At 45.2% G+C, this 19,054-nt stretch overlaps 1 protein-coding gene across 3 annotated transcripts in view; it reads right to left on the reverse strand.

Moving 5' to 3' along the window:
* The window catches only part of rftn1b (raftlin, lipid raft linker 1b), a 57,222-nt gene extending 38,439 nt beyond the window's left edge, over positions 1-18,783 (reverse strand). Inside the window, exons 1-2 of one of the 3 annotated variants that reach the window (XM_077012384.1) lie at positions 18,214-18,782; positions 12,345-12,499 (exon numbers count right to left, since the gene is read on the reverse strand). In XM_077012384.1, coding sequence (XP_076868499.1) covers positions 12,345-12,489 — 145 coding nt within the window. In that variant the 5' untranslated portion in view covers positions 12,490-12,499; positions 18,214-18,782. Of the gene's footprint in view, positions 1-12,344; positions 12,500-18,213 lie in introns of all 3 variants that reach the window. The other 2 variants (XM_077012383.1, XM_077012385.1) reach the window with 2 other exon arrangements.
* Positions 18,784-19,054: the final 271 nt, after the last annotated feature.

Here is a 19,054-nt window from a genome sequence, read left to right on the forward strand (position 1 = left end):
ATTAACAGACAAAAAAGACCAGAACAAATGGAGCCAACAAAGTAGTACAATATACAAATAGAACCATATATGAACCATATACGAGGAGAACCATATATGAGTAGTATCAAATATAGGTAGAACCATAAATGAGTAGTACCATATATGAGTAGAACCATATACGAGGAGAACCATTTATGAGTATTATCAAATATAGGTAGAACCATAAATGAGTAGTACCATATATGAGTAGAACCATATACGAGTAGAAACATATATGAGTATTATCAAATATAGGTAGAACCATAAATGAGTAGTACCATATATGAGTAGAACCATATACGAGTAGAAACATATATGAGTATTATCAAATATAGGTAGAACCATAAATGAGTAGTACCATATATGAGTAGAACCATATACGAGGAGAACCATTTATGAGTATTATCAAATATAGGTAGAACCATAAATGAGTAGTACCATATATGAGTAGAACCATATACGAGTAGAAACATATATGAGTAATACCACATACCAGTAGTACCACATATGAGTAGAACCATACACGAGGGTCATCAGAAGGCCACTGATACAGAAGGCTGAAGACGAAGGAACCGAAGACGGCCCTTAGGATTCATGCACACCCCAGTGTACTGATGGACTTGTAGCTCTATATGATGCGATGGTCATTCAGCTTGAAATGCATCACATTTAATAGGTAGTCAGCTTCCACACAGGCTTTCTGCTGTATGTAGAAACCACAAAACGCTTACAGCTCAAAGAAAGAGAAGAAGCATTTCCATCTTTTTTCTTGGCTTCCTACAGATTTTGAGAATAACACCGATGTGTATTTCATCACGATTACTTACAAAGAAAGACCTCCATTACAAGCATTATTCCAATTGGAGAAAAACCTTCTTGCTTTTTACCCGGTAGCCTTTATGATTCATGCAATCAATTCCCTGAGCAATTTTACTGGTCTTCACGTTGTTACAGAATAACTCGTATTGGGATTTTTCACTCTTCCCTGTATGTGGCCCATGTCTTGATTTTTGTTTCACTTCAGTCATCAGTTTAGAATGCAGGGCAGAGCGGCGTAAACCAGATTCTTGATTTTCTTTAATTGTTTGACTTCACCGACGTGCAGCAAAAGCCTGTGGTTAACAAAGCAAGTTCATTTCTGATTGGTTGTCTTCTTCCTCAGAAAAAAAATTACAACCCAGTGCTTGTATACAGGCCATGTCTGTATCTCATTTGTCTCAGTGTTTAACGCATACATTTCCAGAGACATTTCACAGCTGAGTAGCAGTGAGAATTTGCATTGAGTTAGGCTTGTGCTTTCTCCTTCTGCACAGGGTGTGTCGCTCCAACTCGATTCACGGCTGTCCAGCGCTGAATTTGTTGCTAGATACAGAAACCACTGCGTAACTAATGATTGATGTAATCAAAGCTACAATCAGGCCACTACTGTTCAAGCAAGATCTGATTTCGAAGGGAAAAAAACCCACTTAATTCTGGTCATTTTGAAGCCACGTGCTTTTGTCAAACACACATCTTTTTGATTCTGCACATCATTTTGTATACACATCGTTTTGATTTTGCATGGTTGTATGGGAAATGTTATGTTGCTATAACAAAGGTCTTTTGTTAGGATGTGTATCCATAGTGAACAATACAGCAACCATTACTAGAGCAAGTTTCCTCTTACAGTGGTATTCCCCATCACTGTCATTCAAAGACAGTAACAGTTACATAATTACTGTTATATGTGGCGTGTTGTGTATCACTGCAATCAGAAGATGTCTGAAAAAACGAAATGAACATGATTCATATCTAAAAGGCTGACTGTCCTGGTTAGATTCAAAATGATGAGAAGGTGTTTATCTTGGGTGAATTTGAAATAAAGTTCAGATTTTTGCATTACCTTGGACTTAGTACTTGCTAATTAATAAAATGGTTAGCCTTACAATCATCGGTTCTTAGTCCTTCACGCCTGCACATAAGTTCTCTGAAGAACTTATCAAAAATGAGAATGGAAAACATTGCTGAGATCTCCTCATCTACACCTAAATGCCTTGTGTAGGAGGAGATTATCTTCCCTCTGCAAACTGTGAACTGCTCCTGAATCATCTCATGTTGGGTATAATCAGAGACTTGAAACATTTATGCAGTAAATGCAAAAGATTAAAGGGCATCAGTCAAAGAATTTACAAACCTTGTCTTTCTAATACCTGTTTCAGTTTAACAAGATTAAGTAGAAAACCTTTTGATTGTTTTTGACTGTTAAAATTAATGTTAGATGTATTTTGAAGGTGTAAACAATATTCTTGCTTGGAACTCAAATAATAATACTTAATTGGCAGTAAAACAACGACTATTTGTTCAAATGTGAGCACGTGAATCTCATCTGGGTCAGCTCAGATATGCTTGCCAGCTATCTTCAAATATTGGGAATCTGCGATGGCCTAATTCATTTGGCTTCCCCTAGCTTCATGTGATGTCTGGTGCCTTTAGCCAAAAGCTGACGACTGTACACCTCTCTCCAACTGCCCCCCTGGTTTACGAACACACCCCTCTCCTCCCTCTCCACTGTCCTGCCCCAGGCTCTGTCTGGACTCTGATGGCCTCTTTCCAGTTTCTGCTGATCTACATTCCTCCATTCCACCTGCTCTGGCCTACCGGAGATGGGGTCTCTGGGGTAATGATGCCACCCCAGAGACCCCATCTACCTGTAGGGTGGTGCTGCAGGGTCGCTAACCTCCCCTCTCAATATCTCCTCCCACCTCCGCATCTTTGGGGTGGGGCTGGGGTCCAGTGACACTTGTTGTTCCACATATGCAAAGCATGAGACAACTCTGCTCATAACTTTAACCAAGCACATTTGATGGCAAAGACGATGCTAATGCTTAAACGCTAAGGGTTTTAAACGAAGGGTAGCAGTCGCCACATTGAGCAACATGGTAACTAGTCTAGCAGCTTAGATTTATTTTCCTGACATCTATGCATCTTAGGTCAAATGATTCCGTTAAACGATGCTGAATGTATTTCAACACGCAGTCTGTGTTTTGCTTCCAGAGCTGTTGTTTTGTGTGAATTTTCCATGTATTTGTACTGATGCCAAAACACATTCAGAGCATGACTTTGGAAAGCTGCCTGTGAAACAGCAGGCAAGCAGACACTCACATATATCAGTTTTGTACAGTTTTGCAAGTCAGTGATAACTGTATTTTAAAACTAAATTCTTAAAAAATTTAGAAAAACAGTAAGCCCACATACATAACAGGTTTACATTGCCTTTGAGAGAGCGCTCTAAAATGCAGTTTTAAACACTCCTTAAAGAGAACACGAAAAAAAGCTCTTACATTTCCAGTGAACCCCACTAAGGGTTGATCTTAAAACAGCCAGTCTTTCCTGGAACCGAGTCCTTTGGCAACACAACGCCTCAGAACCTAATGGAGTGCAGCACGAGTGATTTGTTTTGCAGGTAAAAAGGTCTATTAATAGCCGCTCTGTGGAATTCAGACGCCTATTTGCTTGACAGGATATCTCAGACAGTAGTTCTGCCCAGGAGTCTGCAGCCCTGTTGCTTGGAGACGGTGCCTGTAAGACAATCTGGGCTAAACGGGGAGACTCTCTCATCAGAATTAGTCTCTCGTCCATTGATGAGGTCCTGGAGACCAGGGCTCGTTAATGTGCTACTGTCAAGCGGCCTTAACGATCGGTTCAGTCATACCTACTTGAACAATCAAGTGGTATTCAAACGCACCCACCAATCAGCGGGTCCGAACCATGAGAATCAGTTCGATGCGTTTTGATTACAGACTTTTTGACACAGGACGCAAATTGCATTGCTTTTTTTTAAACGCTCCATATGCATTTGAAATGTAACGCTGTCACTGATCGTATATATAGTTCAAACAGCAGTGCCATATTAGTGAAGGCCGTGTGAAAAGCTGTCCACGCAGAGCGCTGAACGCTATCCCCAGTCACAACAGTGCGTTTTATGCAGCCGAGAAGTCTTTAAGAAAACAGACTGTTAAACTGCTTTCTTGCATACATGCCTTATCTGCAGTGCTGTTCTTCAGAGAGAGAGAGAGAGAGAGAGAGAGATATCCTAGTGGACTACCATACTACTATGCAGTATGTGCTTTTATCACTAGAACTCATCCAATTCAGCTCCTAAGCTAATCACAAAGTCCTTTGTTAATTTGTTTTAGAGGAAAAAGAATGTGAAACTGTGCAATGCTGTGTTTATTATTTAAGAACATGAATTGGACTGTAGCACTTTAGCTTAAAGGAAAACAACACACAGAGATTGGGAAAAATGTCAGGTGTCATCTATTTTTACATAAACCCTACGTGCATGTTTTACGGAGTGAGAGGCCGGCAAAGTGGATCCCTGATCCCGACGGCTCCCCTATGATCCCATGCGATCCCAGCATCTCTTAGGAATATTTCATTTAAAATCTCTCCCCAGAGTTCATAGGGTGAGCGTAATTACAATCAGAGTGCATGTGAGTGCATCCATCATTCCAGCCGTGTAAGCGGTGTTTGTATCTGAGGGTTATTTTCAGGCTTCCAGCGTGAGAAGCAGTCACTCCAGTCAGCTCAAATATTCAAATATTTATGGAAGAAAAGGGAGAACCCTAAACAACGATCGACGACTCACAGGAAGTGTTTTCTTATTCTGCATACGACCCCAGAGGCTCCAGTCTAGATACTCTAGTTGTACAATCTTCCTTTCATATACACATTCTGGTCTGGGGCAGTGACTCACTGGTCAAGAATTCTCTCTCGGTTTGAGCATCATGTTTCTGGGAAATTGAATAATAAGCCAAGAGGCCTGATGGCATTTTATATAATAGTAGATTAGCAGTTTAAGACAAATATCTTGTACACTGTCTGGTGGTTTATGTCAACTGGATATTTTAACAATGGGAAAGGGCTATTAATGCATTGGATCATAGGTCTAACTCATAATTACATACACAAACACTGAACATTCTCTTGAGAAATGTCTATAAATGCTCATAAATAGAAGAAATGCTATGTTTGGATATAACCACATTTTATTATCTTGTTATCCATACGGAATTTTGCCGGATGAAATCATTACGGCTCTGACACCTCCTAACAAAGAAATTAACCCACAGAACGTGTCATCGCAAATCACTAGTCCTCTCGCAGACGTGCAAACGCTTCCACACAACAGGTGGTGGATCGTCATGGAAACAGCTATGCAATTCCAGCATGGAGGCTGATTCCATGGAAACACTTTCAAGTCCAAAAACCAAACAAGTTAGGTTTGGAGGCATTGGAAATAAAGTATTTGTTATATAACCATAATGTGTTAATTTATTCATCAGTATAGTTTTCTTCTTTGTAACCATTTAAATGTAAACGTTAAAATGTCTATTGTTCTTGAGTCAGTTCACTTACTTTTGGATTGCAATTTTTATAATCCCCCACTGAGCAAATCTGGTTAGGTTTAAATGGGTCATTTGTCAACATGTTACAACATGAAGTCAATACTGAATGTACAATTACTGTTGAAATGCAGTTTGGTTCACAGCAAGTCATCAGTGCACTTCAATGTTAAAGCATCCCAAGGATGTTTCAGATAAAAAAATATTAACTACATTCAACCATCACCCACACTGAAGCATTGGCACATGTACGTACAAGAACCTTACATTTTATGTATTTAAAATGTATTTAAAATGTTTGTGACATATGTGTATGTGCATATGTGTGTGCACATTGTGTGTGTGTGTGTGTGTGTGTGTGTGTGTGAGTCGGACAAATGTGCATGTGCATATGTGTGTGCACATTGTGTTTGTGTGTGTGTGTGTGTGTGTGCGTGCGTTTCAAAGCATGTTTCAAAGATTTAAAAAATGATCAACTACAAAAAACAAAACAAGGCACTGGCATATGTATGTACACTTTTTAAAGCATTTCAAATGCATGTGTGTTTGAGTAGGGCATACGTGCATGTGTGTATGTGTGTGTGTGTGTGTGTGTGTGTGTGTGTGTGTGTGTGTGTGTGTGTGTGTGTGCACGTGTGTGTGTGGTTGTGCATGTGTGTGTCAGTGGTTGTGCGTGTGTTTGCACATGTGTGTGTGTGTGTGTGTGTGTGTGTTTCCCCACCGGGAGATGCACCTTAGTCTCTCACTTCTGCTGAACACACTGGGTGTTGGGGTGAAGATAGAAAATAACCGTTGGGTTCTTCACTTAGCAACAGCCTGTACTTCCTGATCAGCCCCCTGTCTCCGTGACGATCACTCAGCTTCACTGTCCACAAACAGGATACTGCTCACCTTGAAGCTATCAAGGCATTGTTTAACGACTACGACCCCCATCACATCCCCAGGTGCCAAGATGAGTCCCTTCTGCCTCCATATACCTCCTGAAAATTCCTTCAGGAGGGCAAAAGGAATTTTCAACTTTTAATGAACCAAAAAAATCATTATTATGCTCGTCGGTTCTCGGGGGTGTTTAATTATTCATCCAGGATTAGTTTTGAAAATGTATTTGTGGGTTTCTTACTCAGGTGACACTAAAACTACTTGGAACTGGAATTACTCCAGAAGATGAAAAAAATATCTGCTAACTGTTTCTGCGACTATACTCACAAACAACAACAACATACAAACAAGCATTTGTAGTGATCCACAGAGACAGAAACAATTCTGAGGACCAAGAATAAACAACTTTCACATGTAGTATGTGTACCATCCAGAAAATTGACAAAACACACCACAAAATAATTCATTACACCTAATGTACAAGGACCAGCAAAAATATTGCTTTAGGTGTGATTAACCAGAAGTGTATGAGAAAGGCAAAGGGCTGTATGGACAGGCCGCCATGCCTGTTTGAATATTTTCACAACCTCAGTGTTGATACAACCGCAAATAGTGTTTCCTAGGAAAGCCACAGACTGTAGGGAATGCGTGGCTCCCTTTTATGTCTGAAAATAACATTCACTTCTCATTTGTTTCCACCACAAAGAGGAGAAAGAGAGAGAGAGAAAGAGAGAAAGAGAGAGAGAGAGAGGGAGACACAGGCAGAAAGAGAGAAGAGCTGTTTTTGTTAAATTCATGCTGTTTTATTCACTGGTGCAGATTTGGAGATTGCAGTCCCACACGATCAATAATGTCATTCTGGATAAGAGGATGAGGACAATAAGGGACATCAGGGGTGTATGAGCTCTCTCTCCCTCTGTCTCTCTCTCTCTCTCTCTCTCTCTCTCCCACTGTCTCTCTCTCTCTCCCTCTGTCTCTCTCCCTTTCTCTCTCTCTCTCTCTCTCTCTCTCTTTCTCTCTTTCCCTCTCTGTGTCTCTCTCTCTTTCTCTCTCTCTCTCTCAGAGGGGAGCGCAGAATGCTTCAGTGTAAAACAAAAGCCTTTAATGACAGGCAGAATGCAGGGCAAACACCCCTGAGCAGCAACATGGCGTGCTCCCACTTTGGCAAGAGCCTGCCAGGAAAATCTAATCGGGGAAAGAACCTCTTAGCCTCATAGCACAAAAAAGGGGGGTTTGGGGGCAATGTTTAGCAATGTAAGTGCTTCGCACTGGGAGACAGAGCTTTAGCTAAACCTCTGAAAAACTACCCCCCGCTCTCCTGACTTAGGAAATCAGTTAAAGCACTATGCGTTTCCTGAGTTAGCAGCTGCCGAGATAGAACAGTGCAGCCAGTGCAGATCTGACACCCGCGATTGACGGTGTGTTCAGACAGGAAGGAACCGTGCACAGATCTGGGTTTCCTGTTGATGCTCGCGACGTGACAGAGCAGGCGCACGACACTCCCCACACTGGTGATGGAGATATGCTGATGGTCGCGTGCCACATGCCACAAACAGCAGACAAGAGAAGAGTGGAGAGTCATCGCCACCTCACCTGAACGTACAGCACGCAGCAGGAAAGGGAGAGAAACCCTCTGCCCATAAGGCACACAGGCCTGGAGGGCTTTTGAAGGGTCATCATGGCTGAATAGGTTCAGTGCACCAACTGAATGGAACTCAGAACAGTTGAACAGTGACCGAAAAACTAGAGACAGGTTCAGTGCAAGCCAGGCAGAATTTTCCCTAGATGAAACTTTAGGAAGCCCAGATGCACTTTAATCACTCCCCTTTTCCCTAAATAAACATATTGCTGAAGACCAGTCCAGAGCAGCAGGAGAAAAGGCTTCAGCACTGCTAACATCAGTCTGCGTTTACTGGTTTATTTTCATTTGCATGTTTATGAGTTTGTAAAATCTGTAAAATGAGGAAAGGGTGATTTGCTTTGATGGATCTGATGTAATGTAATCATTCAGACAGTACTGAAGCACCTCACTTCAGAAATATGAAGCCAGCGCTGATGTTGAAACAAATTAATGTTTGCCAATCTAGTTTTACTGCCAAAGCATTCCCGAGAGATGAAATGGGATCAAACTGCACAGTATTGTCACGGCAAACACCACGAAATCAAGTCGCAGTAAGACACTGATGACTGAATAGTCTCTGACTGGCAGGGTGTAGCTGAGGTGGAGGGCTCTGTGGGTGGAGGTCCAGGGTTACAGTGGGCAGTGGCCTCTCTCTATTCTGCATCTCCATTACCTGCAGCTGCAAATGGGATGAAAGGGGGGGCTTCCCTGATCTAATTTGCCCCTGCACACACACACACACACACACACACACACACACACACACACACACACACACACACACACACACACTGTTCCGCTCCTCATTCAGCTCCATACAGAACTTGCGTTAAAGTAATAATTCACACACAAATGCTACGCAGGCTAACAACGAGTGAAGGTTATTGTGGGGTCAGCTAGCGTTTCCTTGTCACATGGTGCAATAGTCCTGGCCATTGGCTTTCCATTCGCCGTTAGTCATGTTAACGTCTGCAGATGAAGCGTTCCTGTAAGGTCTCACGCTATTAAGCAACTTTGCATATAAATGCGATGTTACACTCCGTAGTCACATCTCACTGACTTGAATGAAAGATTGTGCATAGACCTGTGTGGGGGGGAGGTGGGGGGGTTTAGTTTGGGGTTGCAGCATACACTGGTGAGAATAAACCACCTACTTAGGCCCACCCGTGAATGTGCCAGTAGGTACTGGTCTTCAGGGAATGTGCAGGTCTTGAAAGTAAGTGCGGGCTGGTGGCCGGAGGGGGGGGGGGGGGGGGGGAGAACGTGACGTTAGGGAGCCGTAAATAACAGGAGACCGAAGAGCAGCGGGTGTAGCCTCTGTTGCCACGGCACCTGGAGACGAGGGGCGGGAGGAAGCCTGTCTCTCTACAGGACTGCCCCCCACGGACAGAACACCGCTACGCCTCTACAGGACGTTCAGCGACTGATATTTTACATCTGCGGCTGCCTATGTTATTCTGACCCAAATGATTTATATTGCTAGGATCCTGCGGCTGTGTGGGCTCTGACAAACACTCACAGAACAACTCGCATGGGATGTTTGAGAATCCTCACAACACCTGATCACAAAAAATGTATTTTCTTATATCAGATCCACGTATCCATGTGTTTGTGTTGCAAAGGCAAATCTCACAATACAAATTAATGAATGATTAATTGTTCAGCCACAGTTCCCTGTGGACCTCCACCCCCTCCATCTGTGGGTATGTTCCGTGGCTGCATGTGCGATGTAGTGCGGAGTTAATGGGAAGCATGCTACGCGCTGGGCTCTGGCTATGTGCTAGCAGAGGGCCTTTTTCTAAACGGGGGTTTTCTGCTCCTTATTCTCGTCATGTTTAAATGCATGTCTGAAAATACAGGGACATGCACCGAACCTGGAGCTCGTTTGGGGTGTGGGTTGTGGTTGAAACACTTTCACTCCTGGAGTGTTGTGCGCACTCCTATCGCGCCTGGACCCCGGGAACCACAATGCTGCTAGGGGAACCCTGCAGAGAGCTTCTTCTCCACCCTCTGGGCGAGCACCCTGCAACCGCACGCTGTTCATTTAGTCTAACGTTCAAGAATGTGTCAGAAACAAGCAATTCTATTAAATTGATAACGTGGCCCTCCTGACAGTGGGCGGCGGCATAATTATAACATCTGGCACACTTTGTCGCCTGGGTGATCGATGGTGGATCTGCATCACCTAATCACGCTAGATTGTAATGTAGTTGGTTCGACTTCAATGCTCCGTACTGCTTACCACATGTACATGTCTTCCGGGAGATGAATGCATGGATTTGACCATGGAACCATAAACATGGTTAATATTATTAACAAATATGCAATCGTATCTCTCCAGCAGAGAAGAGTCAGGGATCATTAAGCTTGGTAGAGGTTATTGTGCAGACACTAGTATAATACACATTTTTTTTTTCTTAGGGCTTAGACTTCATTTGTATATGCTGAAAACGTGTAAACAAATTGACAGAGAGAACTGCTTCTTTGAAGAGTTGTTTGATTGGTTAATACAGATGGATGACCTTGAAATTTTCTGTTGCTGATTATAGTCAAAGATACATATCTATCAAGATATAGAAACAATTTAATGAAAGTGTTCATTGAAAATGATTTACTGCACATTTAAATGGTTAATCATTTTTGAACTCAATAAAAAATATGTGGTAACTTGAAGAGATGTTGTAAGATGAAGTTTTTACAGTGTGTGTATAGTAAAACATGCAGTGCATGTCAAAATGGCCTCCTCCTATCCATAAGGCACTGTCCACCAGTGAAGGCCAGATATGGCTGTGTTATTCCTTATCTTTTAGCAGTCCTAATCAGGCCCCTCATATGACTTTCAGAGATTATTACACATGCACAATCATTCATGCCAGGTAAGTGGTACTTGTGCCTAGGGATATCATGATACCAGAAATGTATTAGTCGGTACCAATTCCACTACAGTTCTGCGACTCTCATACCAATTTTGATACCACTAAAAAATATAAACCAACGAAATGAACATATGTCACCATAAACTTGTTTTCCAGCCAAAAAAGTGTGATTTGGTTACCAATTGCATGAAATACCTTGGTTCTACCAAGTATAAATTACTTTTTGTACACATAAATACACAAAATAGCTTGAAGAAAAACACATATTTGCTGGACACACAGTCTACTACAAGCAGATTAATATTATGAGCGGGGACTAGAGTAAACATCGTTTATGTAGCTTTTAAAATATGAACTTTTTACTACCGCCGCGTTAGCCTAAGCAAGCTAACGTTATCCATTTGTGAACGTTGTGATGAGCATAGTAAGAGATATAGCTGTTCAAAAATAACAATGTTTCAGGTTACGAACATTTTGACAATTTCTTTTTACTTAAACCTGCTTTTTATTTATTTTTTTTTACTTTTTTACCATTTCTCATGTTTGTGTTGTTGTTTTAGCATTTAGTGTGTAGGCACATTGTGCTGCCCTTATTAAATCTGTCTGTGAAATCTGTGAAAGCTTCGGTACCACAAGAAAAAGGAACCGAAACGTTTTGAGAATTTTGGTATCGGCTTGGCACTGAAAAATAGACGATTAGGGAGACAGAAAGCCAATAAGCTTCAACATATTTGCATACCGTAACTGACCGTAAGTTACTTAATTTTTATTAGCAACTTTAGATTTTTTGTGGGTGAGATGGGGTGGGTGGGGGGTGGGTATTATAAATGAAGATAATCCTATTTTACTGGTAGAGGGTGGGGTTCTGGGTTGCCTTTTCAATCAGGATAACTGTATTCCATAAAAGGGATAGAGGGAGAGAGGGAGAGAGGGAGGACATTTTAGCTTTAGTTAAACCTCAGTGTTAATCTGCAAGCTCCATACGGGATTAAAGTGGTCTCTGCTCTGGATTGTCAGCAAGTGTGCTGATTTACGACGTTTGGTACGCATACCATTCCACCCCACTTTTGTACGTGGTAAAACTCTGACAGCTGTATTTAGCTATATCCCCCCAGAGCTTCCTGCCATCATCTGCTTCACAGTCGGTGGGGTTCAGAGGCTCTGCACAGACCCCCCACCCCCGTCCCATCTCAACACGTCTCTAGGTGCCTCCGAGCACACGTAAGATCACACAGCATCTTACGAGTGGAGAAAGGCAGGTGCGACGTGCTCTCAAACCCGCCAACCAGCTCTGACGAGCTGAGAAGAGGACCTGAGAGTGCACCAGGACCATGGAAGGATTTGCTGTGATCATTTGCAAGTGTCATCACTTTTTGGAGAAAAAAAAACTGTGAGCATCATCAGTTTGAGGATTTGTGAAAGCTGTGCAGAATCAAGCAGGAATTCTGTTTGTCGTCAGGCTGTTTGAAAGTTACTTTGAAGGGATCTTTTTTCAACATCTTGCCATTGTCTCTGTACCCAATAACAGTGTGCACTTGGTGGTGTCACTGGTAATTGACGTACCTTCTTTTCCAACCAGGAAGTCAAGGTGGCAGTATGTGTGGGCCACTCCAATCTTGGTCTCCACCTGTGGTCTCTTGAGGGTGGAGTAGATCTTTCCTGGACTGCTGTCCTCTGTCTGACGGATCTTCCTCAACCCACAGCCCATCTCTCTGGACCTGACGGGGGGATGGAGATGGAGAGAGGGAATGTGAGAGAGAAAGGGTGAGAGACAGAGAGAGAAAGAGAGAAAGTGAGGGTAAGAGAGAGGTAAATGTTGTGGAAGGTGAAGGAGAACAGTGCTACAGATGTCGAAGGTGCCTTGTTCAGTTTGATAAGGAATGAAAGTGTCTTTCTAAATTAAGATGTTTTTAGTGAAGTGGGCAGTGAGGTACCTTAAAGCTATTTGCAACACGGAATATACCATAGAATACAGTAACATTTATAGGAACAACCTGTTCTGCTTTTCATTCTGCATGTTTGCTAAAGATGTTCACTTAAAGAAGTCAGCTGCAAACTAAAGGAACTTTTTAAAGACACCTGTTCATGTACCATACACACACTGTCAGTTTAATGCCTACGTCAGTGGTTATTTCAGTTGAGATGAAAATAGAAACCCCAGAATGTTTTTTTGCTACCCATGTGTTTCAGAGAGAGAGAGAGAGCGAGAGAGAGAGAAAACGACCTAATTAAAGTCAGCATAATGACTTCTGATGGCTGTGAGATTATAAATAAATAAATACAGTAAATGAGTATTAGGCCTTAGCTAGCGACCATTTCTCCAGCAACGTGGACAGACGAGTACACGGCTGCCATCGCCGTATTTGCCCACCTTCACCGGGGCAATCGCAGGTCGGCGAGGCGGGCGATTGGACGGAGGTGGGTGACGTCCCCGTGGTGAGCTGAACAAACGAGGGTGGGTTGGTGGGGGCAAAAGGACTTTATTATGTTCTTTTCTAATTACGTGGCGAGGCCTTGGGCCGGCCCGGCTAATCCGGGAGGCGGCACCGCGCGTGGCCGTGAAAGAAAAAGGCGGCTAATGAGGTGAGCGAGGAGGACCGAGAGGTGAGAATCAATCACGGCAATTTCGGCGGCCGCGCTGTTCACGGAGACATCGGGGCGAGGCAGCAGCGCGGGGAGCGAAGCTGGACTTAATTACGAACCTGGCGAGAAGCCGTCATGAGAACTGATGTTTTTGCTTATGCGTCTATGAGCACAAGTGTTTTGTTATCAACGGCGGTGCCGGGCCCATTGGGAAAATGATGTCTCCGGTGCGGTGATCATGTCTGAGGGACGGGCCCCCACCCACCCAAAGAAATGAAATGAGCCATGAAACACTGCAGGCAGGATGCTGGAAACCATCCCCAGTGCAGCTTCAGGGGGAAAAAAATAGAAATATTTAATCCTGACTTTTTTTCTCTCTTTTTTTCTGTATGCAATGAGCTAATTTCTCTGTTTCACTCTGAGCAAGATTTCACTTTCTGAGGCAAGACACAGAGATGTTAGTGGGGTAGAGGGAGTGACAGAGTGCCAAATAGAAAACAAAAATCTAAATTCCAGCCCAGCCCTCCTTCAGCGGTGATATCTCCAGAACTGCTGCTTCTAGCCCTCAGACTACAGAACGCTCTAGTGAAAGCGTCAGAACTGTTCAGTCATCAGACACAGGAAGATAGAAGGTGAAAAGCAGACCTCCACTAAAACAAGGCTCAGATATTAGGGAACGGTCCCGAACGGCTCTCTTGGAAATCTCGGAGTGGGTTTGGAGCTCCGGACGTGGTCGCGGGATGTCGCGGGAGGTCCTGCTCGGCGTGTAATCTGCCGGAGCGGGAACAGCCTGAACAAAGCAGGGGAGAGAGACAAGGGAGGGGAGGCCTGGAATGAGGGGGGCCGTGTGTGTGTGTGTGTGTGTGTGTGTTTGTGCACAGCCCACGGAGATGGGAGGGCGTGGAGACAGCGAGGGGCGAGATATTTTTAGAGCCGATGGAGAAAGTGGGAGCTGTTTATGATTTTCAGAGTGACTGCAGGCTCTCTGAAGTTCAGCCACACGCTGCCAAGCAGCCAGGCAGCCCTTCCCTCCTGGGCCAACCTCTCCTCGCCTGTCCCTGTCCCCCTCGCCTGTCCCCGTCCCCCTCGCCTGTCCCCGTCTCCCGTCGTCTCTCTGCCTGCTGCCGTGATGCAGCAGTAGAGGAGTAAATGGTCTGCACCCTTGGCATGTGAAAAATCAAAAAGAAAAGAGAGAGAGAAGAAGAAAAGGGCCGCAGGTGCTGGAGGCCAAAGCATGACCATTGGCGTCCATCAGCGTGACCACAGCAGCGTCCATCAGCGTGACCACAGCAGGGGGGTCTACAACCACCAACAGCATTTTGCTGTCCAGTCTTAGGAATTTCACCAGGATCGTCCCCTTCATGCAATGATTTGCAGGAATGACATCTGAGGAATCTCCAACGTGACCAATGCTTCTGGCTTGACTGTGTCGAACGTCAAGTTCCAGCAAGGCTTCAGCTCGTGTTCCTAAAGCAACACAGACGTGTGTGTGTGTGTGTGTGTGTGTGTGTGTGTGTGACTTCTCTGTGTGTGACCTTCGCCCTTGTTAAGGTCCAATCACGCAGCAGCAGCCTGAGGGACAGTTTCCTGCCGGTGCCTCTGTCTGAGCAGCGGTAGAGCAGATTCCTGGGGCTCGGGGGGAGAGGTCTCCCAACTTTGGACTTCCTCTTTCCTTCCTTCACTTCCTGCCTCCCGCATAAGACCCCTCACCTGGGTGGGAGCAGCTTGCACAGGCAGGCTCGTGTTTGTGAGTGCTGGCAGGTCACATGATGAGAGAAACAGGGCTCTACAAACAGCCAGAGATCTGGGGTGGGGGGGTGGGGGGGGTGGTTTTGTGAACCCAGTGTGCCCGAGAGCAGTGAGTCACAGGTGCGGCTGACATTTTTAGTACAGCTGATGGAAAGAATAGGGAAGCATGTAAGAAAAGGTAGAACTGGGCTATGTGTAGCATGCGTAGTGACTTGAGCGGAAACCAAAATAAAAAAGCCCTGTTTACAATAGCTGACCTTTCCTGGTTAAACCTGCAACCCTGTCTCACGCTATTTTTGTGAGACACATCAAACGAGAGTATGACCATCACATGGAGAGTGTTGCTTTAAAAATAAAACCTCGCCCCGCGTCTGTCTGTGTCGCTGAAGGCCGCACGATGAGGAGCGAGAGACACTCCGCCTTTTGTTCGCCCGGGGTCCAGACGGCCCGTCCGCTCCGCACTGTCTCCAGACCTGACCATGGCCGCGCAGCAAACCCAGACACAGCGCAGGGAATTGCCATGGGAACCGGCCCCTTGACAACGATTTCATACACAGGAGAATAAAGGACAGCAATATCTCTCTCTCTTTCTCTCCCTCTTTCCTCCACCCTCATCCTTTATTTTTCCCTTTGACTCAGCCTCTCCCTCTCTCTCCACTGTCTTCTTTCTAATTGAGATTTTTGTTCCCCATTCTGGTAGACAAATATATTCCCACTTTGTGATTCAGCTCACAGCTTTACTGGCATAATGGCAGACTATAAACGACCTGAACTATAGACAGAGAAGTAGTCTGCAAAGACAAAAAAAATCACATTAAGTCTATTAAAAGCAAATACTGGAGAACACCCCCCACCCACACACACACACACACACACACACACACTGCTTCTTTTCAAAATAGCATGTGCACATTCCAGGCAAATAATCGTGCTATGATCTAAATGCGCTTATGGTCATTTCTTCATTACGGCAAACGGAGGTCATGCTCATCTTCCCCCAGACAGAGTATTGACAAGTCCTTCCTCAGCATTACAGGATCAATACCACTGCAATTTTCTTGACCACCCATTACAAAGTGAGTCAATCCATCTTTAAGAAACATCACCTGTGTGTTTTCTGTGGCTGGCTTCTCTGACACTGGCCTGTTAAATAGTACAAGCCCAAGGCTTCCCGAGACCTTCTCATAGACTTCCTTTAATATTCTCTCCTATGACACCACACTGCCAAAGGCTTGCTGGGATTTTTTTTTTTGTTGTTTTGTTTTTTTTGCCCATGACCTTCTAGCACATCAGGGAAGAGGGGCACCTCATTTCTGCGTGAATCGCGGGAGCGTGAGCCGTTGAGAGCGGCGAGGCGAAGCACAGAGCAGCACAAATTACCATTCATCTTCCATCACATGGTGGAGCTAAGGCAACTCGACCGGCGCCGTGGCGACGAGAGCACAGAATGACATCTGATTCGTACACCGCCTCATCAGGGGAGGCGCCACTTCCTTTTCTCTTGGAGTGGGAGCCTCGCCCGAGAAACACAGCGGGAGGAAACACTGCCCTAATTACACGGGGCGAGAGAAACAGCTCTGATGCTTCAGAAATGATGAGGGGGGGGGGGGAGAAAAAAGATATATGGGGGAGGGGGTAAGACATTATGTGTCAGTCATTTCAGAGGCAGGTCTGCGCAGTATGGAGTGATTAAGTTTCCAGTTCACCAAGGCATTCCAATTAGCTCAATTAGATTTAATTGGGCACAAGAGAGGATTCTCTATCCTAATCAGGTTATCAAAATATTGGAGCTTTTGCTAGTATTAATCATGCGTCCTCAAACATGAGCACAGCTGCCTACACTCACCTGGATCCTGTCTATAGGAGTTACAAAAAAGACCAAATTACATCTACAGACGTACAGTGTGGCTGATATGACAGCCTGGGTTTCTAACTCATTAGCATAAGCCCAACACATTACTGTGAGTTACTAACTGACAGATGGAACAGGCAGTTAATCATTTTAGAGCCTTGGGGAGTGTCATTGTATTCATATCAGATTACTAAACCATAGAAAATATGGTTGTAACCTTTATAGTAAATATGTCTCAAAACAAAACACATATAACATCAGCTGTGGAAGGACCGAAGCAAAAAAAGTTATTGAGCATTCAGGATATCGGATGCATACGCATGAGGCTAGCGTCAAAGCCCGAGTCGAACATCAGCAGGTTCGTGTAGTAAAAGCTTCACAAAATGTATGACTTCATGAAGTTGGACACCTGACAACTCATGATAATCTCAGGTAGCGCTCATTGGAGAACGGCCAAACTCGAGAGCCGTAAAGGTCTGCGAGACATCTGATGTGAGTCACATCTATACGTTAGTGCGTGATAGACGGTGGTGGCGGCGAGCGCTGGTGCCTCACATCCTGTGACCCGCATCTACACCCGCGGCCCTCCACCCGGCACGCTCCACCCGGCACGCCGCCTGGCATGCCCTAGTGCTTGCTGCCTTGCGGGCAGCCACTGGAACTGATTAATGACAGTTTGCCCCTCGGTCCCCCCCCCCACTGGCCCACATTTCTCTTTTTGTTTACTTCATCTGTGTTCCTCTCGCTCCTGTCAGTGTCGTGCGGAGGACCTCTGTGTTCCAGCAAGTGCAAACTTGACATGAACAGCACACATGTTCTCATAAAAGAGAAAAGGTCAAGTGCTCCAGTCAGGTGAGCTTTCTCAAAGATCAGGCTTTGTGCATGTGATTCCTGGCAAACCACATCATTGATTTGTATGATTGTGATCTGTGATTGTGAGGTGTGTGTGTGTTTGCGTGTGTGTGTGTGTGTGTGTGTGTGTGTGTGTGTGTGTGTGTGTGTGTGTGTGTGTGTGTGTGTGTGTGTGAGTGGAATACATTGGCTCTTGCAGTGTGTCAGAGAGTGTATGAGGAGTTGCGGTGTGTGGAAAGGCCATTAAGGGTGGATTCCGCTGCTACCCTGTCCATCAGCTCAGCCTGTCCTGCTCTCAGCTGTCAGGAGCATGCAGTACATGTCATGACTGAGAGCATTAAGTGGGAACAGTGGAGACGCCACAGACACACAGAGATCAAGAGGCGCATCAGTTACCTGTTGGGATCCGCAGGTGCTGGAAGTTTGACTCTGATCAGCGGAGCGACGTCGCCGTGAACCGCACAGATGCCGGTGAGCCGAGATCAGATGCGACGTTTGGCACGGGGAGCAGAGGTGCGAGCAGGCAGGAGAGGAACTAGGAGGAGAAAAAGAATTCCGCAGATCCGGCGTGAAGTCAGCGTGCTGGAGCGAAGGGAGTGAAGCCAGGCTCCCGTCTTCTCAATCCCGGCGGGATCAGGGGCTCGGTCCTCCTCAGGAAGCCAAACAGAGCGCGGCAAACACACTGTGCAGGCGCGTGTTTAGGTCACGCTCAAAGTATGTCCGCGCAGTTGTTCTGCAAGCTCAGGAAAACCACATCCTCTGACATATCTCCCTCCTCTCGCGCTCTCCGCCGCTCTGCCTCTCCTCCGCTCACGCGCTCTCTGATTGTCTGAGATGACAGACCACTCTGACCCAGACGTAGCTCAGCCACGCCACCCTCGCTCACTCTCTCTCTCTCTCTCTCGCTGGCTCTCTCCCACACTCTCGTCTCCTCAGGCAGCCGCTGCAGTTCCACCCCACTGACTGGAGAATACATCTGAGGAGGAGACTCGGTTTGGGGAAGGGGGGGAGGTGGGGGGGGAGTGTGGGAAGGGGGGGGGGGAGGTGGACAAGAGGGGAATGCCTCAGTGAGGAAGGGAGAGAGCCGGGGGTAACGGGAGATTTGCAGAATGAGAGACGTTTAAAGAAAGACAACAAAGACTCACCACAGAAATGTGAGCAAACAGAAGAAAGACAGGAGGGAGGTGCGGAGGAAAAAAAATCATAAAGAGGATATCTACAGAAAGGACTTTGGAGA

This window comes from Brachyhypopomus gauderio, chromosome 7, assembly GCF_052324685.1.
Source record: "Brachyhypopomus gauderio isolate BG-103 chromosome 7, BGAUD_0.2, whole genome shotgun sequence".
NCBI classification, from domain to species: Eukaryota; Metazoa; Chordata; class Actinopteri; order Gymnotiformes; family Hypopomidae; genus Brachyhypopomus; species Brachyhypopomus gauderio.